The sequence below is a fragment of the Callorhinus ursinus genome, unplaced genomic scaffold (assembly GCF_003265705.2).
Source record: "Callorhinus ursinus isolate GAN/ISIS: 27379988/994484 unplaced genomic scaffold, GSC_fseal_2.0 scaffold17, whole genome shotgun sequence".
NCBI lineage: Eukaryota > Metazoa > Chordata > Mammalia > Carnivora > Otariidae > Callorhinus > Callorhinus ursinus.
Window position 1 is genome coordinate 9,057,802 of NW_027397079.1, and position 24,049 is coordinate 9,081,850.

Here is a 24,049-nt window from a genome sequence, read left to right on the forward strand (position 1 = left end):
GCAGATCACTTGCCATTACCTATTCTCCCTTTCCTCCCGGCTACAACAACTCCAACTTTGTTGGAGTTGATCATCAATGTCCCCAGTTTAATATGTAAATATCTTCACTTCCCCAAGTAACTTTGCAGCTGGGGGAAACTATGTTACCCAGTTCTGGCCACTAAGATATAGGCAGATTTTTCTGGGGGAAGCCACCCTTTCTCAATACAAGACAAAGCCTTGTGGGAAAGCCTCCTGGACCTTTCCCTTTCTTCTTGCAGGGGAATAGGAATGTGATCCCTGGAGGAGCTCTCACAAACAAGAATACAAAGGCTACCCACTGAAGAAGGCAGAGGAGGGCAAGCGAGTCCTTGATGACCTAGCTGAGCGTCAGCATTAGCAGACTTGGGACTACCTATCTCTACCCCATTGGGTACGTAAGACAAATGATCCCTTTCTGTGTTTAAGCCACTATTTTTCAGATTTTATGTAGCTCAAAGCCAAACATGATATCATGCAGAAACGTATGTTATTGCCAGAATTGGTTTAAAGCTTAAAACGTACAAGGGTTGGAACCTGATTGTCTTGGATAAGCTCTCATGAGGGCTTTTTGTCAAGATTGTGGTAAAACTCAACTTCCCAGGAAGAAAAAGATGCAGAGAAGTTCAAGGACTCCAGGAATCTGCCCTTACCCATCCCACAGGTGACTCTCTCTGAGTCCAAAATCCATGTAAAGGATACAGTGTTGTCCTCTCATGCAGTTTGCCTTAAAAACCCTTGTCTTTTAAAGCCAAAAAAAGAGTCTGCCTGATTTAACCGGCTAGAAATGAGCTGAGACACCACAGAAGGAAAATGAAGAGGCATTTGTTTCAGATGCCAGACAGTGCTAAGACTCAGTCCCTCCTTAGGGTGGGGTACTGAGACCCAAGTGCTCCAAGAGACTCTGTTATCTGTGATTCCAATCCTATTTGATCAAGCCTCACTCCTGCCTCATCTACTCATTTCGCCTGGACTTTGTTTCTAGAAAAGTCTGCGTTGACTGTTAGCGTTTCCCACTAGCCTCAATTCTGCCAGTTTTTTGGCCTACGTATATCTATCTGGCTGCTCAGTCACCTCAGCCGCCTGGGTCACCATGGCTCATCTTTCTGTTCCCTTCCCCATGGAGTAGGTCCACTGTTCTTGTACCCACAGCCTTAATTTCTCTCTGTCTTATTTAGCTGAATGAGAAGAAAGCACAGGGGGGCCAAGGCAACACAAATCTCTTAGCTGGAAAAAATGATAAAAGGGCAAATTAAGAGCTTTTTTTTTTAATTAGGCAGACTTTCTGCAAACTGTAAAATAATCATGAGGCTTAATGCTGAAGAACTCAAAATAGCATTTCCAAAGTGTATTTCTTAGAATGCTTCTCAATGGTCAAATAGATTTGGGAAACTGTGTTCCATACTTCCCCGTTAGAGTTCCATAGTGAAGAGTTAAGACCCTTAGAAGTCCAGACAAAATAAACCACTTTTACCTTTCTTTTTTTTTTTTTTTAAAGATTTTATTTGAGAGTGTGTGTGAGAGAGAGAGAGAGAGAGAGAGCATGAGACGGGGGAGCAGCAGAGGGAGAGGCAGGCTCCCCATTGAGCAGGGAGCTCAATGCGGGAATCGATCCCAGGACCCTGAGATCATCACCTGAGCCGAAAGCAGACGCTTAACTGACTGACTCACCCAGACGCCCCATCTTTCTTTATTTAACCCAATGTTTCCAAACATTTCATTTTTCTTGGAAAACTTTTTCCAAATCACATCATGTGGGACAGAATTTGAGAAATGCTAACCTAAGGAGTGAAGTTAAAAATTTAAAATAATGGAGGGGGAGTATGTCTGTTGATTTCAGGCAAGAGTCAAGGTGACATTACAGTACAGTTGACTTTGCACAACGTGGGGGTTAGGGACACCCACACCCCCTTTGCAAAATCTGTATATATCTTCTGACTCCCCCAAAACTTAATTACTAATAATCTACTGTTGACCAGAAACCTTACCAATATCATAAATAGTTGATTAACACATATTTCGTATGTTCTATGTATTATATACTGTATTCTTAAAGTAAGTTAGAGAAAAGAAAATATTATTAAGAAAATCATAAGGAAGAGAAGACACTTTTTTAGTACTGTACTGTATTTATCAAAAAATTAATCTGCATATAAGTGGGACCCACACAGTTCAAACCCATATTGCTCAAGGGGTCAAGAGATATTTTTAAATGGATATGAAAAGAATATTAAGAGCAGCACAAATTTGAAACCTTGAACAGAAATGTTATGAAGTTATAGCTCCCTCAGTAATTTATGATTCATAGGGCGGGGCCATTGATGTTTTCAGGCCAGAAGTTGACCAAAGGAATTCACCATGTCTTTTAGTTTATGCTCCTAATTCTATCACAGAAAATAATTTGAAGCTAACATTTTCAACCCTCTTTAATTCATGGACATAGTCAGTTACAACTATAGAGTTGGAAGCGTCCTGAGAAATCACCGTGTCCAAATCCTCTGATTTTATGGATTGTGAAGCCAGGATTCCAAAACACAGATGATTTGTCCTGTGCTAAGGAATATGCCAATAGCTGAGCTAAACCCAAAACCATTTTTCCTGATTTTTACTCAGGGCCTGGTCACCAGACAGACACAGGTCAGTAGATTCTCCAGCCTCAGAATCCCTCCTCTGCAATGTAGTTCACTGCATGCACGGGCATCCACTTGGGCCCTTTGTGTCACTTCTGGGGGCCTCAAGAAAAAGGGGGACAGACACAAACATAATGATGCTCATGCTGCTTGCTGTCTGTGAGTAATTAAAGGCATTTGTCTCTGATCCAGGAGTCTCACATCTTCTGCCAGAATCTATGAAATAGTAATAGGTTAATTTATTAGCTTGTAAGTAGAATAAAAATTAAATGCCAGGCCTGCTATAAGCCTCCTAGTCAACGCTGGGGATAGTTACCTCTTCTTCTATTTTAAGTGACACTCTCTGTAGTATTTGCATTCTTTCTTTCTTAAATGTTTGCTAGAATTCACCAGTAGAGCCATCTGAGACACCAGTTTCAGTTGTGGGGAGCTTTTGATGACAAATTCAACTCCATTATTACAGGGCTACTCAGATTTTCTGTCATGTCGGTTTTGAAACTTGTGTTTTTCAAGGAATTTGTCCAATTCAGCTAAATTGTCATGCACATTGTCATAAAGTTGTTCAAAATATTCCCTTCTTATTCCTCTAATATCTATAGTATTAAAAAAAAAACCCTCTCATTTATTCCTGAAAATATTTGGTTTTCTTTTTAATTTTTTTGTCCTTATCAATCTACCTCTAGTTTGATGGATTTTATTCATCTTTTCAGATGCTTTGGTTTTGTTGATTTTCTACATTGTTTATTTTTTATTTCTTGGTTTATACTCATATTTATTATTTTTGTCCTTTTGTATATTTGCGTTCCAATTGCTTGTCTTTCTCTAGCTTCTTAAGGTAGGAATTTAGAGTAACCTTAAATTTTTTTTAATCTTTAAAATCTTTTTTTCTTTCCTAATTTAAGAATTTCCTTTTTAAGACTGCTTTAGCAGCATCCTACAAATGCTCGTAGGTTATATTTTCATTATAACTTTAGTCAAATTAAGTTTTCATTTCCTTTGTGATTTTTTTTATATTTGATCTCTGACATTTAGAAGGGGGTTCTTTAATTTCAAATGTTTGGGCTTGTCTAGATATCTTAGGCTATTGATGTCTACACTAAGCCTATCATTATCAATTAACACGCTTTAAAACATCAAGCCTTTTAAATTTATTGAATAAGTTTCATTTCCCAACATATGGTTTATCTTGGAGATTTTACTACCTACATTTGATAAAGGATGGTAAAAATCTCCATTGGATTTGTCTATTTCTCCTGTTAGTTCTACTAGTGTTTGCTTTGGGTTTTTAGTATCAACATAGCTTATCCTTCAGGTTTCAACTCTCATGGCCACCATGTGAAGAGTGATGGCAGATTTGCTTTTGACTTTCTATCCAGCATTACCAACCTAGTACACCTCCCTAGTCTTCCCGCATGTATGAGTAATGTGTTGTTTCGGAGCACTGTGGAGGAGTGAACTTAAGCAACAAGCTCTTAGGATGCCATCATTCCTTGAGAGCATCAGCTCTGTGAACCAAAGCTATATTAAACAAAATCCACTGCCAGTCAAGCAAAACAAGGATAAGAGGGAATGGTGTACAAAATCAGAATGTCATAGGCATCACCAAACCAGAATTGATACTGGTAAATATCTTGAAGCAACATGTGACAGAACATGTTGCTTGTCTGCCTACCCAATATCCATCCTCTCCTTGGTTTTTGCCAAAAGAACCCTCCTTTACTTTTTTTTGGCAATACAGCCAAAAAGGAAAAGAGAAGAGAAAAGAAGAGAAGCAAAGAGGAGAAAGGAAAGGGAGAAGAAAAGAAAAGAAAAAGTGTCTACACTATTTTTCAGACTCTATTACAGCAAATACTGATCATATGACATTGTTTGGTCAATGAAATAAGCTGAAAGCCACCAGTTTTGCTTTCCTGACATAGGTGCCAGCCCTTCTTCCTCACAGCTTTCTTATTCCTCCTGCCTGGAACACAGAAGGAGGTTCTATAGAGGTAGAGAAACATGGAGTATCTTGGAACCATGAGGCCGAAGGAACAGAAAGACAAAATAAAGCCAGGATGTTGATGATCTCATGCCACCACACCAACCTCACCTACCCATGTCCAGACTTAATATATGAGAAAAAGAAACCCTTATTTGTGAAGCTACCATAATTGTGTTTCCATTCTAAGCAGCTTAATATATATATATATAAAATCCCAAACTAATACCAAAAGAGAAATTCTTAAGAAATTCACGAATCTATCAGAAGCCAAGTTCAAACTTCTGTTGGAGACTTATGCTACATTTTCTACTCTTCCAGAAGAGTTTCTATAAAGAAAAATCCTTAAAACTTTCTATGTTCATTCAAGAACCCTGTGCGGACTTTCTCCCATCCATCAGGCATCATTGTGAGAATCAGAAATCCTCCAAGTAGTGTTTTTCTCTCTTTGAAATATCACTTCTTCTAAAATGAAGCACTAAATCCAAGCCATACTGAGGAAGATTATTGACTGCCCTGCTGTAAAACAATTCAACTTCCTATATAGTTTGAAAGACACTCTAAGGTGAAACTTGTACAAAATTATTTTCTTATCCGGAATCCTTGCAAATGTTTCTGTAAGTTGCTTGGCCTTTTCTATCTGAGTTGATGTCATGCTTACCCCTTCCCTTCTGGGGAGTTTTGAATTCCCGATGTGCTGGGCTAATCCATCCCTTTCGCATTAGCACTCAACCTCGGAAGCAAGTCCTGATGTGCATGTGCTGAGGAATTAATCACACTATTGATAATCAGGCTGTCACATAAATGTCTGCTGAAGCAAACCTCCACATCTAAAGTAGACCGTAATTCCAGTCAGTATTTAGGTACATCCAGGATATAGCTCTGGATGCCTTAGTCAAATTAGTGCAGGAAGAGAACGCAGAATTTCTCAGCTTTGCTAATCTAAAGTAGAATATTTTGTTAAGGTGGATGCTTATCCCTGAAAGACTATGAAACACATACATGTGCGCACCTGTGCATGTGTGCGCATGCACGCGCGCGCACACACACACACACACACACACACCCCTTCCTTAGCATTTTCCAATTGCTTCACAAATAAAAACAGTGGAACAGAAAAATCTCAGGTGTCAGTATTTAGCAAGTAAACAAAAAGCCCAAAATTTTAAATGTCTAATTGCTTTGGGTCTGATAAACCTTTCAAGTCCAAGAGATTAATAATGAAAAATAGAGCCTGTTGTGGCTTAATCACTAGCTCAAACTGGGTCCAAGCCAACAATAATTAGATGAGAAATGCCAAAGATCCTTCCTGAGGCTTAACAGATAAACTCTGAACCCTGTCTGCATAAATGAACAATATCAAAATATTGTTCTTGGTTTTTTTTTTAATGGGTTTCAAGACATCTACAAATAAGACTGAGTTTTTTTGTTGCCCTTGGTAACTGATTAAAATTATATGCTAAAAGTTAGGGCAAGAAGTGATCTCGTATTTGGCTGGTGAAATGGACCCCTCGGTCTGTTAGGAATAACGAATCCGTTTTACTACCTTCTAACGATTGTGTTCTCATTAAGACATCAAACACAATGGATCAGACTCAGTCACCTCCTGAGATTTCTATTCGTTTTATTACACAGGTAGAGACAGATACACATCTCGCTGACAAGTTATCCCCCAGGTATACAAATGTGATTGAGAAGGATAGAGCATACCCAACTGTCTTTAACAAGCTCACTATATTTATATCTGACCTTTAGCTAATGGTATAACCTGCTTCTATATGGTCTGTCAAGCTCAGGATTGAGTATTTTTGCCCAGACTTTGCACACCTTTGATTACTTCATGCTAGCAAGGTCCATCTGTTGCTGTCATTCCCCAGCTCTCAATTTCAGTGTTTCCTGAACTTCAAATCATGCCTCAACACAATCCAGGTGAGTGTGGAAGGTCCACAAAGTAGATGACAAGGCATAATGGCCTAATTGAAGCATTTCTATTTTAACCTCCAGGTTCATTCTCGGGCTCAAGACCTTCCCGGGTGTCTTCTTTGTAGTGTCCAGAAGGATTGAGCTGCGGATCTGCTTTTCTTGTCCGCTGCCGCCTCCCACTCTGTCCTTTGCTTCCACTTCTCCAAATGCCTTGCTGTCCCTACAAACAAGCACATGGGTTAGGTTGTTAACTTTTTCAGAGTTTTCCAGTTCATTATGTAAAACCAGAAACCATTAAAAATAACAATAAATCTGCCTTCTGCGCAGGTAGTGATCCTAGGGTCCTGGGATTGAGCCCACATTGGGCTCCCCACTGAGTGGGGAATCTGCTTCTCCCTCTGCCTCTGCCCCTCCCCCAGCCTGTGCTCTCTTTCTCTCTCTCTCAAATAAATAAATAAAATCTTTTAAGAAATGCTAGTAAGACTTCTATTTCTCAGCTCTTATTTCTTAAAGGGAGCTCCTCACTAAACCCACCCCCCAAATTCTGACCGAGTCAAGGCAGGTAACAGTTGCCCCTTTATCTTCCCTTTAGTGGGAATCCTGCAGGTTTGAAGAATGATTACCTTGATGTATCTTCTTACTGGAACAAACGTGGTCCCCACGAGAATTTCAATGTTTATAGTAATCACCTTCGGGGACCCAATCCCTTTTTGTCTTTCAATTTGACCAATAAAACATAGTTTATGTTGACAAAGTTATTTCAATTCTTTGCATCAATAATCTGGCAGGAGTTGTGGGGGAAATGGTCTTCAAAAGCAGTTGGCCACATGAAACAAACATACGTAAGTGTTAATGTTCCTAATCCTTTTCCAAACTGCCAAATACTATGAATTTCAAAATTCTGCTATGAAGTTTTAAGCTCACTTATCTTATGATGAATTGCAGACAATATTTAACCGAGTAAATCAGTTTCTTCTAGAAAATGCCATAACATAGCTTTGGTATCCCTCCTTTCCTTCCCTGCTAACTAAATACTTCAGAGTTAATTGAAATAGGGTCCTTTAAAGATTGATAAGTGAAAGTTTATAAGGCAGATAATTTTATCTTGTGAAAGCTCTTCCAGAAAAAAACAAAGTGGCACAAGTCACTTTCTAAGCTTAATATCTTGGTATAAAAGTTGAATAAGGACAATATAAAGGAAAAAGGGGAGTAAATAGTCTTAGTTCACTTCTGAACACAGATGAAGAAATAGGAAATAAAACAGTAGCCAAATAAATTCATAATCGGTTAAGAATGATACGGTGTGAATTGGTAGGAATTGTTTTGAGAACGCTGTAATAGTTTACTGATCAAAATTCTATCAGTGTAATTCATCATAATAAAGGACTAAACAAGAAAAATAAATGATCTCAGTAGATACAGAAAGCATTTAATAAGTTTTGCGGTTATGTACTGCTAAAACAGAAGAAAAACTAAGAAAACTGAGAACAAATATGATGTCTTTAACTTGATAAGAGTATTTACTTAAAAGGCTCAGCTAGATAGTGCTTACTGAGGAAATTTTGAAATCACCAAAGTAAGGAGGATATCTCTTATCACCACTACTATTCAATATAGTACTGAAGGCCCCAGCCAACACAATAAGACAAGGAAAATTATTAGGAATGATAAGAATTGGAAAGGAAGAGATAAAACTGTCATTATTTGGAAATGATAAGATTATCTACATAGAAAACCCAACAGAATGAACAAATTAGGACATCTAATAAAAATGTTAAGTGAATTGCCAGATACAATATGAACTTCAAAGATTAATAGCATTTTTCTACTAGTCTCAAAATATTGATTCCCCTAAAAGTTGATAAATAAAGCATAAAAAAATAACAGTCTTTAGAAAGCAAGCCAACTGATCCTATGAGCCTATCATGACCCCAATATTTATTTATAAATTGCAGTTACATAGTTTACATACAAAGTAGTGTATATACTATGAGCAAGATTGCCTTGGGTTCAAATCTTGATTCTGTTACTTGCTGCTTGTGTGAACTTAGGCAAATTACATAATCACTCTCTGCCTTACTCTTCTCGTCTGTGAAATGAAAATAATAGTAATAATAATAATAGCAACACTTAACCACTTAGGATATTGTGAGGATTAAGTAAATTCATACTTGGAAAGCATTTGTAGTAGCTAGCACAAAGTTAGTGCCTCCTAAAAATGAGCTCTTCTTCTTCTTATAGAACTAATGTATTAATACATTAGATACCGTTTGCCTAAACATAAAAATGTTAAAGTAAAATAAACAAAATAAGCATACAGAGAAGAGCTACTATTTTCCTCTCTTCCCCAGTGTATATGTTTCACACTGGAGTCTAGCCCCTCACATAGAAATTCAACAACAATAACTAGAACTATAATAGAAAATAATATGCCATTTAAAATAGGAACCCAAACAATGAAACAACTAGGAATTGAAGGAAGGAAGAAAACACAGTATCTTAACATAGAGACTTGTAAAATTTCTAAAGTTGATTAAATGAGACCTTAATAAAAGCAGACATGTTAACATTGTAAAACTATGAATGGTTTCCCAAGCTTATCTACATATTTAATGTATTTATAATCAATATTTCAGCAGAATTTGGGGGAGAACAGGAAACATTGTCTAAATATACCTTGAAAGCTTGAACATTCATGGAAAGCCTAGTATAATTTTGAGAAGGAAGACTGAAAAGCAGGAACTCACAAGACATTAAGACACAGTATAATATCACAGTCATAATAATAGTATAGAATTGGTGCAGGAACAGGTAGATCAATGAAACACAACAGCGAGACCAAACATATTTGTATATTAAGGATAACTTTGCATATAACAATGATGGCATCATAGCTAAAAGACTTAAAGATAAACGTGTTTTAATTACATTTCCCTAGGTTATGCTACATAACGAACCATCCCAAAATCTCAGTGACTTCCAACAATAAACGTTCTATTTCTCCTTCACAAGTTTATGATCAGATAAGAGAACTCATGCTCCATTGAGCAAAGGTAGTCACATGGCTGGTCCTGACAATGGGGTGGTGAAGTCTAGTCCTCTACAAGAACACATGGCAAGGGTAGGGTTAATGATATTGTCTTGAAGAGGTGAGTAATAATTGGGAACAATAACTAATTGATCATAAGAAAACTATAAGTAAAGTTAATAGAAAAAATGTAGAGAGATATTTTATGACACTAAAATGACCTTGGATGGGGAGGGGAGTATGAATCATAATGTGAAATCCTGATAAATTTGAATATATCAAAAATAAAACTTTCTATTCAAAACAGAAAAAGTTAGCTGATGTACGAGGGATGGGGAAAGGAAATTAGCATTATACAAGAGATTATTTTCTGGAGTATAACAAGAACTCATAGAAATCACTAGTTTGTAAACTTCAAGAGAGCAGGAATTTTGCTCGTTTCCTGCCTTGCTCACTGTCGTATCTCCAGTACTCAGATAAGTGCCCGGCATGACTGACATCTCCTTACTGTTTATTCTGCCTCAAGATTTGCTTCCTATCTATCCCATCCTCCAAAACAGATATATCAATTTCCTATTGCTGCTATAACAAAGTACAAGTTAAGCGACCTAACACAACACAAATTTATCCTCTGACTGTTCTGGAAGTCAGAAGTCCAAGATCAGTCTTACTGGCCTGACATCAAGGGGTCAGCAGGGCTGGCTCCTTTTGGAGGCTCTCAGGGAGACTCTGTCCTTGCCCCTTCAAGCTGCTAGAGGCCACCCACATTCCTTGGCTTGTGGCTCCTTCTTCCATCTTCATAGGCCTCAGACTGGTGTCACCACCTCTCCTTCAGTGACTGCTTCTGGGCTCACGTTACCTTTTCTGTCTCAGACCCTCCTGCTTCCCTCCTCTCAGCACTTATGATTACACTGAGCCCATTTGGGTAATCCAGGCTATTCACCTCATCCCACAGTCCTTAGTCACATCGGCAACATCCCTTTTGCCGTGTAAGGAAACAGTCACAAGTTCCAAGGATTAGTGCGTGAACTAGGGGAGCAGGGCATTAATCAGCATAGCACATCAGGGTTTCTCAACGTCAGCGCTATGGATATTTTTGGCTGGATACTTCTTTGTTGTGGTGGCCTGTCTTGTGCATTGTAAGCTGTTTTGCAGCATCCCTGCCCTCTGCCCATTAGATGGTAATAGCACTCCCTTCCCCCTAGATGTGACCAATCGTCTCCAAAAGGGCAAAATTGCCCTGGTTGAGAATCACTGCTTCACACTGTTCTGGTGACCATTAAGTAAAGTTTATATAATCACGTCATTCTCCTGCATAGGATTCTTTATTTGCTCCCCCGTTACTCTCAAAATAATATCCATACTTCTTTGCATATCATCTTAGATTTTTCATAATCTTGGTTTGCTGACTTCTCCGGACGCCATTAGCCCTCACTTCCTGACCTCTTGTCTTCCAGACATTCTTACAGTTCCCCTAATATGAAGTTCTCTCACACCTCCTGGCTTCAGAAAGTGTTTCTTCCCCATCTGCCTGAAAATCCCCTTCTCTCACTCTTCATGAGATGCGCTTCTCCCTCTTCCTCCTCAAAAGGGAGCTGGGATGTCTGGAATCCCACGTCTCCTGGCCACATCTGCTTGTGGCGCTCAGAGTTCACCTGTTAAGAGAACTGGTATTCATTTCCTCTTCTCCCTGCGCTAGTCTGTGAGCTGCTTCAATCTCCGACTTCCATCCGTATGCACGGATCTAGCACCCTTCCTGCAACATAGGAGGAGCCCAGTGATTGTTTTTTGAATGAATGAGTAAATGGTGCATTTCATGCCTCAACCTGAATCCATTCTCTGGAGGCTGAGACTGTTGAAGAATGTTGCCCCAAGATATTAACAAAAAATAACTCACTGGTCTCTTTCAAAATAGGAAAGAAATCAATTCTCCTATCCTCTCTCATGGGGGAAAACCCTCACAAAGGGATTATTTTGGCTCTTCTGTGAGGGCTTAATAACTCTTTAGCTATTGATTTCCCCCAAATCAATTTCATGTTCAGAAACCACCTTTAGTTGCTTAATATGCTTAAGTTACAAAACAAATAAGAAGAATCCCTTCTGCGGAGAATTGTGCGAAACAAAGCTGGAATGAAAGCCCGGCCATCCTCGATTTCACAAAACTCTGAAAAGCCTCAGTATGTCAGGGTGGTGGTGTGCATCACCTAGGAGGCCGTGGTTGGTTTCATAGTTTCGATTGTGACTTTGCTGGCAGAAAACTATCACCTGGCTCTTCCGGCCTTGGCAGTGGGATGAAATCCACTGCAAAGTCTCAACATTTGGTACCTGCCTCAAACAATAAAACTGTTGAAATGGTTTCTGTTGCTGTGTGTTTTATTATTCTTCTGGTAGTCAAATGTTAAAAGTTTCTCTTAATGGGTAGAAACTGGAGACTCTTTAGTAAATACCACCAAAAACACCTGCACCTCATGTTCACTAATGACTGTTTGCTCTATTCAGAGCTCAAATTAAGAGGATGTTGAGAGAGGATAGATGTTATCTCTCTACTTGTTAAATATATTCAGGTAATTTATGTAAAACACAGAAATTAAAGAAATTACCCCCTTGCTACCTTTTTATCATTCCACCTAAAAAAATTTGCCCACAGACTTTGTAAAGAGAGGGCTGAAAACAAAATTTCACTATCCAAAATATGTCAAAACTTAACACACTAAGAGAAGGTTTTAAGATTGTCTTTAATTCCTACATAAGGCTGACTAAACGGTTGCTTTTCCTCTAAACCACCATTTCTTAAGTCATTGCAGAAAATATCTGGGTGAAGGCCCGTGTGATATAATTAATGTTGCTGAAAATATCTGGCTAAGACCGTGGCTTGCCTGGTTGGATCCCAACTCTGTGGCCTTGAACAAATTACCTAATCTCTCTGTGCCAGTTCCTTCATTTGTAAAATGAAGATAAGGATCGTGCGAACCTCAGAGGATTATTGCGAGGATCAAAAGAGTCTGTATTTGCACAACACTTTGAACACTGCCTGGCACATAAAAGCACTAAATAAGTATCTGGGATAATTGTTACTGAAAACAGAGGAATTTGGAACCAAGGACTCTTCAAAGTGGTATGAACTCAGCATTATGTAAGCAACTCTGCCCGCTTAGTATGAGCAACTGTGACCCATCTATTTCTTTCTTTTTTTTTTAAGACTTTATTTATTTATTTGAGAGAGACAGCACAAGCCAGGGGAGCAGCAGAGGCAGACGGAGAAGCAGACTCCCCACCGAGCAGGGAGCCCGATGTGGGGCTCGATCCTGGGATCATGACCTGAGCCGAAGGCAGACGCTTAACAGACTGAGCCACCCAGGCGCCTCCATCTATTTGTTAATGAAGAATAAGCAAATTAGGGATCCAAACTGCAGAGCGGGTTCCTCTTCATAGTTTGAATGGAGTTCTGGATTTCAGTTTTAGTAAATAAGTATCATGAATCTGTGGGCTTGGGGTCCCTACATCTGCTCAAATGTTTCATGGTTGCCCATATCCCAGGAAAACGAATTTCACTCTTCCTTATCCTGGGCTCTCCACCAACGGTCCCCAGGAGTCTTTCCACCATTATCTACCACTACTCCCCTGCCTGACAATGTCTGCTTTAATCACTGTTTCAAAGATATCACATTTTTGCCTGTATTCCTCTGAATTAGAAGGCTCTTAATTGACCTTTCTACTCGCCAAGGGCCCTCCTTCATAAAGGACTGGCTCAGACTCCATCTCTTCTCTGAGCCTCTCCCAGATATATTGCTTCTGAGTGGCGTGTCTCTTCAATGAATTCTCTCCGTCTCCAAGTCCTTTTTTATACATACCATAAGCTCTCTTTTCCTTTTATATCTTATGTCAGTATCCCTAACTACATTGAAATCTCTCGTGTGCAGCCTGACTCAGCGCCTCACGCAGAGCAGGCATTAAGTATGTTTTTATTAATGCAAATCTTCGGAAGTAAAATTCAGGTTTATGTTTAGCTCCTCTCCATCTCCTTTTGGCGATTTCTTACCCTGTTCAACACGTTTTTCACTAGTGCCACATACCTATATGGTATATTAGCGACTTAAGGTCCTGGAGAAAGCTATCTTTTCCAAAGTTTTAGACATCTTTATTTCATCTACACTTACTTGTGGTGTTAGTGAAAAGAATACTGGTCTCAGAGTCAGAAAATTTGGGTTTCATTTCTCTATGTTTGTTGGTCCCTACATGTGATTGTGGAAAATAACCACTGGTTTGAAACTCAGTTTCTTTATCCATAAAATACAAATATTAGCTATCCTGACTATCATACAGAGTTATTGTGAAGATAAATAGATAGAAATGAATGTACACAAATGATTGTACTTGTGGTTGATCTGATTTCCTCAAGATACATCAAGATTCTTGTGTTGTTGATCTAATAAAGAAAGTATACCATAGGGTAACTTAATGTATTACCTATTTTTGTTGATGTTTATTCTAGCAAGAACTTCTGAGAACATAAAATCTCAATTCATAAGAATGACACTAAAGATATGAGAAAAGGTATTTGGGGACAGAGAGTTCCAATAATAATAACTGAATTCAACAAATATTCGTTGAATGTTTATTATGTGCAAAAGAGCATCCTGGGTGCCATGGGAAATCTAAAGATAAACCGGACACTCACTCGACAGTCTTCAAGGAATGAATCTAGTGGGAGACTGGTATGTGCCCAATTAATTCTAATACGAGGTAGGTTTGGTAAAACCAACTTCAGAAGACAAGAGATTGATTCTGACTATACCTGGAAGGTTTTATTAGAGGTTATGCATTCAACTAGGATTGAAAGGTGGGAGAATATCAGTAAGCTAGGTTGAAGAGGAGTTAAAAAGAAAAAAAAGGTAAGAATAATAGCATGAGCCAAGAAACAAAATACAGAAAATCTTCTAAGAGTAGTAAAAAGAATGTATCCTAATTCCTTGAACTTGTAGAGTGTTTTCCATTTCTCAAAGTGCTTTCAAGTATGTTATGTTATTTGGGAATTAGAACAATCATGTGGAGGTTAACAGGAAAAATGTATTTGATTTTGCATATGAAGACAGGGAGTTTTATAAAGTCTTCATGCTTAAGAAGATGACTCTGATAAGAGTGTGAAAGGCTAAGGGCAGTTAGGAGGTCTCTGACACAGTCTGAGGAGACCACCAAGAGTCTGCACCCAGGTAGATTTGCTTGCAATGGTCAGGCAGCTCTATAAAGGCACCGCAGATGCATGATGCATGTGATTTTACTCGTAATTGGATGCAAGGAAGCATAACAAAGAGAAGTATCAAAAGACTCAAAGGCAAGTCACGTATAAACAAAATCTGGCTTGGCTCTTCAGGGCACATCCATGAAGTCTCTTAGTATCTTCAGTGTTGCTCTCCAACTCTTACTGAGCTCTCTGAGGAATGGAAACCTAATTCTAACTAAAGATCATATTTGATCCAAACGGGCACACTGTGCAACCTGAAGAGAAATGAGAAGTCCATGATGAATCATTCAGATTAATGAAGATGGTGATGGTTTTAAAATACTGTTACCAATTATTTAATACTCTCCCCTTCAAGAGATAAAGATTCATTCCCCACCTCTAGCCCCTATGGGCTCCACTGACGGACTGGATTCTAACAAATAGAAGTAGTGAAGGTATGGATGTGTCACCTCAGAGACTAGGTAATAAAGATCATTACAGCTTTCTCCTTGCCTTCTTAGATCATACCTCCCGGGGAACTCAGCTGCCATGTCGGGAGAAGATTCGGAGGATGAGACACCAAGACCTCCTGTCAACAGCTGTGCAAGTGAGATGGATCTTCCAGCTAAAATCAAGCCTTTATATGACTGCAGCCTTGGCCAACATCTTCACGGCAACTGCTTGAGAAACGCTGACGCAGAACCACTCAGCCAGACCACTGCCACATTCCTGACCTGCAGGAACTCTGAAATAAAGAATGGGGTAATTTACCAGGTAGCAATAAATAATTAATACAAAGGTAGAAGCAAATAAGGTATACAGCACTTTCCTCCATCAAAGGGCAGAGATTATGACTGAATTTGGGTTGTAGTGAGCAGAAGGATTCTTTCTCGATTATTTAGTAATTGACCTGAAAGAGTAAACAACAATTAAACAAGGGAGTAAGGTACAAAGAATCCTGAACGTGATCCAGCTAACCTGATCACTAATCTCTCCCCACAAAGAGAAAGATTTAATGCTTCTTAAATGTTTGAATTCAAGGCTCTAGTACATATATATATATATATATATATATATATTCTTGTGGTTTAACTACAGCACAGTGACGGGCTGATTAAATCACAGACAAATTAACATTCTGTTTTAATGTGCTGTATTTTAATTTTCAAAAAAGATTAGATTTTTTTATTATTTACAAAAGTGTATGGAGTCATTAGCTTCATATATTTATATGTATGCATCTTTGTGTAAATTTGAAAAGCTATGCATTGCCTTCATATTTCTATAGAGCCCTGCCTTTTACAAAGCAATTTCAAATAGCATTCATCTGGGGCATCCCGTAAAAGAATGGTTGATGAATTTGGGTAGAGCTCACTTAGCTCAGCTATCTAAAAAATGAAAGGGTTTTTAATATAGAGACTAAAATGTATTTGGCATATAAAGCCACATTTTCGAAAATATTCTAACTCTACAGGAGAATATATATAAGCTGCTTGTTCTAAAAACCCTTTTCTGAGTCCTCCTCCTTACCCACATCTGAATAGGGCACACAAAAACCAAAGCCTGCCAAGACTGAGATGACCTTAAATTTTAGGGCAGAATATTTGGACAAGATCACAGAATGGAAGTGTACTGAACAGTTCAAGGGCAAGAGCAAAACCTCAAAACAAAAAGGTTGGAGTTTCTGAGGTCCCAATTGCTTGGGCTCTTCCAGTTTAGCGGGGTTGCGTGGGCTCCACGCACTGTGGGCGGGTTGGGGCGGGGCCAGGCGGGCCTCAGTGGGCGGGGCCGGGGCGGGGCCAGTCGGGGCTCAGTGGGCGGGTTGGGGCGGGGCCAGGCGGACCTCAACGGGAGGGGCCGGGGCGGGGCCAGGCGGGCTTCAGTGGGCGGGGCCCGGCGGCCGAGGCGGTGCAGGAAGCGCGGGAGATTTGAATTTCCTGCGCAAGTACCGGCGCAGGGATTAAGCTGCACAGCGACTTTCTCCGCGGGGGCCTGCAACTAGTGAACCACAGTTCGGGGAGGGGAAATGGTGGAAGGACCAGGTTGTACTCTAAATGGAGAGAAAATTCGGACGCGAGTGCGCCCCGGCCAGGCGGTGATGGACGTGCGGGGAAGCGCCCTGCAGAGCTTGGGAGGCCAGGTCTTGCCTCACGCAGCCTCGCTGGCTGTGGTCTCTTCCCAGGTGAGCCATTAATATTATTTGCTCTGGGGTCAGCAGGGGACAGTGGAATAAAGACGCCGTCAGGTTTCCAGGGCCCAAAGTGTCATCTCTTTGCTCTGGAACAGGCGCCCTGGGGCTCCGTGGTTCCCTAACTTTAACTTGACTTTGCAATGGGGACAAGTCAGTGCTCACGGGCCTGTGTAGTTAGGGACTACCTGACAGCCGAGCGAAGGCTGCCAGAGAGAGATGCCCAGGCAAGAACTGACCGAAGGTGTTTTATTACTAATCACCTTGCTTAACTTGCTATAACCCAGCAAAAGATGTTCTCCTTGTGTCTGTAAGTGCATTTTCTGCTGTTAATATCATTAGACCTCTCCATTTTTTTCTGCACATTTTTAAGACTATAAACTTTTAGCATGACTGCTATTCTGCGGTTGATAAGTGTAGCAGAACTAACATATAATTCTAAAATTGCACACAGAAAATTTAGCAGTGACCTTCCCACTCAATATTGCCAGTCTAATGAAGAGGCTTTGGAACCCAGCTCTTGTTCCCTTAAGTGAATTTCTTTCTTCTTAAAATAAATTGTAGCACAGCTTCTGGCCACTCAAGGCATTCATTGCAGATGGTGGAATATTCATTTGTTAAGAATTTAGAACTTGTACTAAAAATATTCTGATTAAGCCATCATGCCTTAAAAGCCCTTTAGATGTGTGGATGATTCTATTTCATGGATGCGTGCAATATTGTGCTGTACCTAATTTCTCCTGCAAAACTCCCTCCTAGCCTTTGGTCCAGGAAGAAAAAGTGGCTTGCTATGAAATTAGCATACGCTTACAACTTGAAAGAAATGAGGCTCTAAGGCAGAGAAATATTTTTCAAACTTGGAAGAGAATAAGTTTTGCATCTTCTTCCAACAGTCCTCGTATTTTATTTATTTTGACTTAATACGACAAGTGCTCTGCACCTATTCTTTTAGTGTAGTGTTTCTCAAAATCAGGTCAGGGTACCCCAGGGCTGGATCTTGAGTGTTCTCCTAGAATATTAATGTTTATAAAAATCACGCATTCCACAAAATTTTGAATATTCAAGTCACCTGCGGAGCAAAAACAAACGGTTCCCTTGTGGAGCCTACACTTGAGTTGGGAAGGTACCCGGGCAATCATTAAGAATATAAGTTGATAAATTCTCTGAAGCCTCTCCTACCTGGTTCTGTAAGGACTCGGGAAGGTCAGGAGAGGCTTGGCTGACAATTAAACTGAGGTATGAAGGGGGAGGAAGGAATAAGCAACACCTGGGTGGGAGGTTGGATGGCAGAACACGTTAGGCAGAGCATTAGCAAAGGAAGAGAGCTTCAAATATTTGAAGGATTGAAAGAAAATCTGTGTGACTGGAAAACAGAAAATGAGCTAAAAGGTAGGTCTTTTGAGGTTGCTGGGCAGGAGCCAGACCATGGAGATAGACCTGGTTAGGGACTTTGTATTTATCTTAGGAATAATGGGAGTCTTCAAAGTGTGGTAAGATCCACTCACACTTTGGAAAGATGACTCTATCTTGAAAAGGAAAAAGAAAAGACTGGAGGAAAGTAGATACTGCACCCTCACTTAGGAGAGGGCTGCAGGAATCCGGGGGGGTGGGGAGGGCTGGTGGTGGAGGTGAAGAGGGGACAGAGTTGCTATTTCCCAAATAAAGGTAGTAGGGCTCAGAAATGGATATGATATGAATATGTGTATGGGTATCATGATTTACATCATTCAACAGTCATGTATTTTGTGTTATGTTTTATGCTAGCTCCCGGGGATGCAGAGGTGAATAAGATAAACTTCCTGCTGTGAGAATCCAACTTAATGTTTTAAATTAATATCACCTCATGGGTATTTAGGCCAAACTAGCAGGAACGTTTCCTCTAAGTTTGTTGTGATTATCTCTGGTGGCAAAGCATAAAGTGCCTTTGAAGAACCTTTACATTTTATGTAGTTAGGAGAAATAATAACCCTGTGATTCTACAGTTGAGGAATGAGAGGTTCAGAGTGAGTTTAATTAAGTTGCCCAAGATCACATGACTAGTAAGGGTTTGAACCAGGGGTGAAGGGGGGAAGGGTTCCCTCTTTCAGAATCCAAAGCCTATTCTCTTAATTGTAGTTTTTCTCAGATATAAAAGATTCAGTGGGAAAGTGGCTAATTCAGAGGCAGAAACACCATATTGCCAATATATAGTAGTGATTATTAACTAGGGAAGTGAGACCTTGGGTTTTTGGTTATATCCACCCACCGTTGTAGTTTTGTTCCATTATCAATTTACCTAAGCCGAGAATTCTCTTTTAAGGACTTTCAATCCTCTGTTCAGATTGCACAAGATAGTGCAACCTGGTAATAGAACGCAAACACTTCATTAATTGTTGGGCAGTTGTTAACGTCTCTCTTGGAAGTCGTACTAAGTAAGCTATACCCCTTAAATAAAAAGGCCTGCACTTAAAGCTGTTCTGTTTAATACCTTGACATAAAGAGGTATTAAAAATTAGAATATGTCTTTATGACTGGGATCAGGAATCTGGTTTTATGGGAACTGGATTTGAAAATCAGTATGGAATTCATAGCAATCTCTTTGTGGTTATTGGGAAAATTGTAAATATTTTGCCATGGTTTCGCTTGCTGGGCCTTTGATCAAATAATAATAATAATCTTTGTAAACACAAAGGGTCTTTTGCATTTTAGAGGGTTGCTGGATCTATAGTAAATTTCATCAGCATGTGGTAGGTTGTCACTGATCTCCAGCATGGTCATTACTGTAACGGATGATCCCGCGTTTCCTGGGCATTTACGGCAGGGAGTTAAAGCTGTTTAAATGTTTCTGCTACTGGCTTGAAATCACTAGTTTTCACAAGGCAGAGTTTAAAAATAAACTATTGTTTAAGAATACGTTGTTAACTTATTTTTAAATTTCTTTACATTGCACTAAACATGAAAAAATACAAAGAGTTAAAGAAATATTAACTGGGCCTTTAAAATAATGCAGGTAATCACTGTACTGAAAAACCAACCAGAAAACCCCCCATCTGTGTAGCTGCTGCCATTAATGAACCAGTTAGTGTATGGGATAGCATTCCTTGCTTTTTGCTTCAGTTTAGAGTTCAGAGAGAACACACCTTAATGTGTGTCTCCTTGTGACAACTGATCCTCGTTTTGAAGAAGCCTACCCGTACAAGATCTCAGCATCTGCTAGTCGTGTATGCATTATATTATTTCTCTGAATTTTGATCCACTGTCTTTTTTTTATTTATTTATTCATGAGAGACAGAGGGAGAGAGAGAGGGAGAGAGAGGGAGAAGCAGGCTCCCAAGGAGCAGGGAGCCTGATGCGGGACTCGATCCCAGGACCCTAGGATCATGACCTGAGCCGGATCCACTGTCTTGTCAGCATAAAATTATGCCACTGTGTAAGCACATTGCATAAAACTCTGCTGAAGTTTGTGGAGCCTTATGGTAAGAAATAATATTGGAATATTGATGGATGAACGTTTCTGGTTGATGAGCTGCTAAAAGTCAATCCTCCGATTTTAATTGTCGGGTAGATACAATGTTTTAGTGAAATTGGTGTGTAATCTGCATATGTTTTCAATGTCCTTTTCACCAATCTGGATATGAAACAGTTTATTTATAAGCATTCTTTTCATTTGAAACATGATGCCCTGGCTCTTCTATCCTTCCTTAAGATTTGATACATGTATTCAATATGATAGCGACTCTTACTCATCTTTATATGTCCTTCACAGTGTCGTGAAGAGAGTAGGCATTTAATAAATATTTTAAATGGATGGAGAACAGAAACGTTTGAATAGCCCAAAATGATTAAGGATTTAAAACTAAATTCAGTCTGGACTCTTTCATTATGGGTATGTGTATTTTGTTATGTATGTTATGTGGAAATTCCTACCATGAGAAAATAATTAAGCCACAAAGTAAAAGATTTCCTCCCTTTTCCTCTTGTTCATAGTGGGGGAAAAAAGAAATCATAACTCATTTTAGTGCCATTGTATGAAGGGATGAGCTAATCCACAGAGATTCATTTTCTAGCTAAAGGAAGCTTATTCCTTTCAATACAAAGGGGTTTTAAAATTTCATAGAACATGCAATATGATACTGACCTGGCAGGGGAGATACCGTGATCGAGAACATGCATTATATAATCCCTTACCTTTTTAAATGCATACTGAGAATGGTTTTACCTTAATGACTGAGGATCATTATTATCAGCTTTCAGCCTTATATGGAATCATGGAATAAAGAATAATGGAGAACAGGTAACAATCTTACAGATGAGAAGACTAAGGAAGGTGATTTTTCATGGCCATTGTAGCTTTTAATCTGACACTGAAGTACTTGGTTTGATGTAGAGAAGAGAACATTTGACCATCTTGATTTTGAATTCCAGCTCTTTTGTTACTTCCTCCTATAGAGATGCATACACCCACATCTTTGCAGATTGGGTCAGGATTAGATTAGAGGATGCATGAAACTCTTAGCTTAGTGTCTAGCAAAGTAAATGTCCTGGTAATTGTTTGCTACTTTTTCTCCCAGATCGGGCTTTCTTGCCAGACCCATACATTGGAGTAACGCTCTTTTCCTTAATGAAGGGTTTGCAATCATCTGGTGCCCTCAAATTATGTACAAAGCATTTAGCCTCTGGGTAAATGCTTGAAGGCTCTGCTCTTAAAAAGATTGTAGAATGTGCTTTGATGTATGAACCTAAAGACCTCTCTTTTGGTGCTTAGAGACCATTTTAAAATTAGGTTCTTTGATGGTTTAAATTGGTAGGTAAGGGACCTCTGATTAAGAAAAGTGTTGTAATAGGGGAGAAAAAGGCATGTGGCAAAAAAAAAAAGGAGAGACTATGAAAGTAAATATGGTATTTTCTTTTCTCTGTGGGGAAAATATATAGTTACACTAGAGTTAGAACATTTATCTATGGAAAAGTCTTGCTGTGTTCTGAAAAGTTCGTCTTCCTTGTTCACCCACTGATAGGCAGGATAAATGGTAATCAGCACAATAAATCATGTGCTGTCTCTGAAGATACATGTTGTTTTGGTGATTTCATATTATTAAGCCACTTGAAAATGGGAAGGTGAGCCCTTCTCAATCATACTTAAAATTGTGGCATAGGAGATTTTCGTCTCTATTTCAGGGGAAAAAAATGAAATGTTCAAATCACACAGTAACAGGATTATAAGGGTCAATGTGAGAAAGTCAAGCATCTATTGGGCATTTGTTTATGTTAACAAAGATAATAGGCTGGTGGAAATTAATTTCTGAATTTGTCAGGGCAGCTGGAGCTTATACAAAGAGGTGATAACCCCAGATTCTACAGTAGCACAAGTGAATATCTTACAAATCTTAGGTTTATTGCAAAAGCCTTGGCCAGTTCATACACAATAGCTCTCAAAATAAGTGGAACAAGCCATCATTGGTATACCAGAATTTCCTCCTAAGATGGAATTAAAAAAACAAAACAAAACAAAACAAACCCTCCAAAATACATGCAGGTGCTTGAGATGGTCATTCATAAGTTGAAAATTTTATTATGTCCTAGGTATATTTTCCAAAGCTGATTATTTTTAAATGATAGTGTGCTGGGAATCGGGTAACTTGGGTCTAGTGCCCAAACGATAGACGACTGAATTAAAAGAACTTCATGTATCATTACCCTCAAAACCCACATGAAGCAGTAGAATGGATGTTTTAAAGCAACCATTTAAATGCTGAGTAAACATCTCAAACAGAAACCAGGGCATGCAGCACTGGTACTGGTAGCTGAAAATACATCAGTCCTTTCCTAAATTCCTCCCCCTGAAGAATTTTTAAACAGAATTCCTAAACCTTCCCATAAAGCTTACTTTATGCGAAATTCTGGTAAATACAGGATTTTACTCCCATCTAGCTTTTGGTCCTTATGCGAATGTGGTTCTCTAAAATGTAAGCCTCACTCCATTGCAGATCATTAGAAAACAAGATATTAGGGGTGCCTGGGTGGCTCAGTCGGTTGAGCATCTGACTCTTGATTTCAGCTCAGGTCGTGGTCTTGGGGACGATGAGATCGAGCCTGTGTCGAGCTCTGAGAGTCTGTTTGGGATTCTCTCTCCCCCTCTGCCCCTCCCCCTGCTCTCATGTGCTCTCTCTCTCATGATCTCTCTATCAAATAATAAATCTTAAAAAAGAAAGAAAGAAAGAAAACAAGAGACTGTAGTGTTAATAATTTTCAGAGGAGATGAAACAGATAGTGGAGTAGAAGTTTTTGCCAAGAAATCCTGGGAAAGGTTAAGTAAGGATGGAGATGGTACGTGGGGAGACAGCCTGTATTTTTTTTTTTAAATCATTAAAGTAGAGTTGATGCACAGTGTTGCATTAGTTTTAGGTGTACAATGTGGCGATTGGACATGTCTATACATTATGCTATGAGTGAGTCTGTATTTTAAAGCCACATGTAGTTTTAGGAGGGGAAGGCGGAGGGATCTGATTAATGCCACACATGTTTACGTCACTCCAGGCACTGTGTGAAGCTCTCAAACCAGTTAAACACCATAGTCACTGTCCCCAAGGAGCTTAGAGGCATTCAGAGGAGAAACACAAGTCCTGGTCAAATACTCGCTCAGTATGGAAAGTACCGTGATGGTGGTTGCTCTATTTGACAGGGAGAAAGCCTCAAGATGACTCTGCTTCCCAGGTGGGGGAAATCCTAGTCCCAGAGAAAAGTGCAATCTATATGTGTGAGCAAGGAAGAGGTTAGGCTAACATCTCATTTTAATTCCCAAACACCTCATCAAGTATTAAAAAACTACTTCCGAAATGTATTCAAGCCAAGGTCATGCAGCGTCTGTAGCTGGAATGGTTTCTGCCGCCCTGAAGTCGTCTGAGAGTCCTTGCCCTACCTGCGACCCTTCCTGCACTTGCCCTCCTATGGACATCTGTGTTGTCCCGCACACTGTCGTCGGGCCATAAACCTCTTTTTTCAGTATGTGTAGAGCTGTTAGTTTCATGACCGTTTCAACATTCCTTCCTTCCTTTCTTTTCTTTTCTTTCTTTCTTTCTTTCTTTCT

General features: G+C 39.5%; 1 protein-coding gene and 1 long non-coding RNA gene across 2 annotated transcripts in view; one reads left to right on the plus strand and one right to left on the minus strand.

Annotated features, from left to right (window-relative positions):
• Window positions 1–6,272: 6,272 nt before the first annotated feature.
• LOC141374376 (uncharacterized) overlaps window positions 6,273–24,049 on the minus strand; it is a 20,136-nt gene continuing 2,359 nt past the window's right edge. The window contains exons 2-3 of the long non-coding RNA XR_012381201.1: window positions 15,327–15,543; window positions 6,273–6,769 (exon numbers count right to left, since the gene is read on the minus strand). This is a non-coding gene — a long non-coding RNA (uncharacterized lncRNA). The remainder of the gene's footprint in view (window positions 6,770–15,326; window positions 15,544–24,049) is intronic.
• Window positions 16,762–24,049, plus strand: part of NEIL3 (nei like DNA glycosylase 3) — a 45,276-nt gene continuing 37,988 nt past the window's right edge. The window contains exon 1 of the mRNA XM_025886178.2: window positions 16,762–16,980. Coding sequence (XP_025741963.2) covers window positions 16,825–16,980 — 156 coding nt within the window. The 5' untranslated portion in view covers window positions 16,762–16,824. The remainder of the gene's footprint in view (window positions 16,981–24,049) is intronic.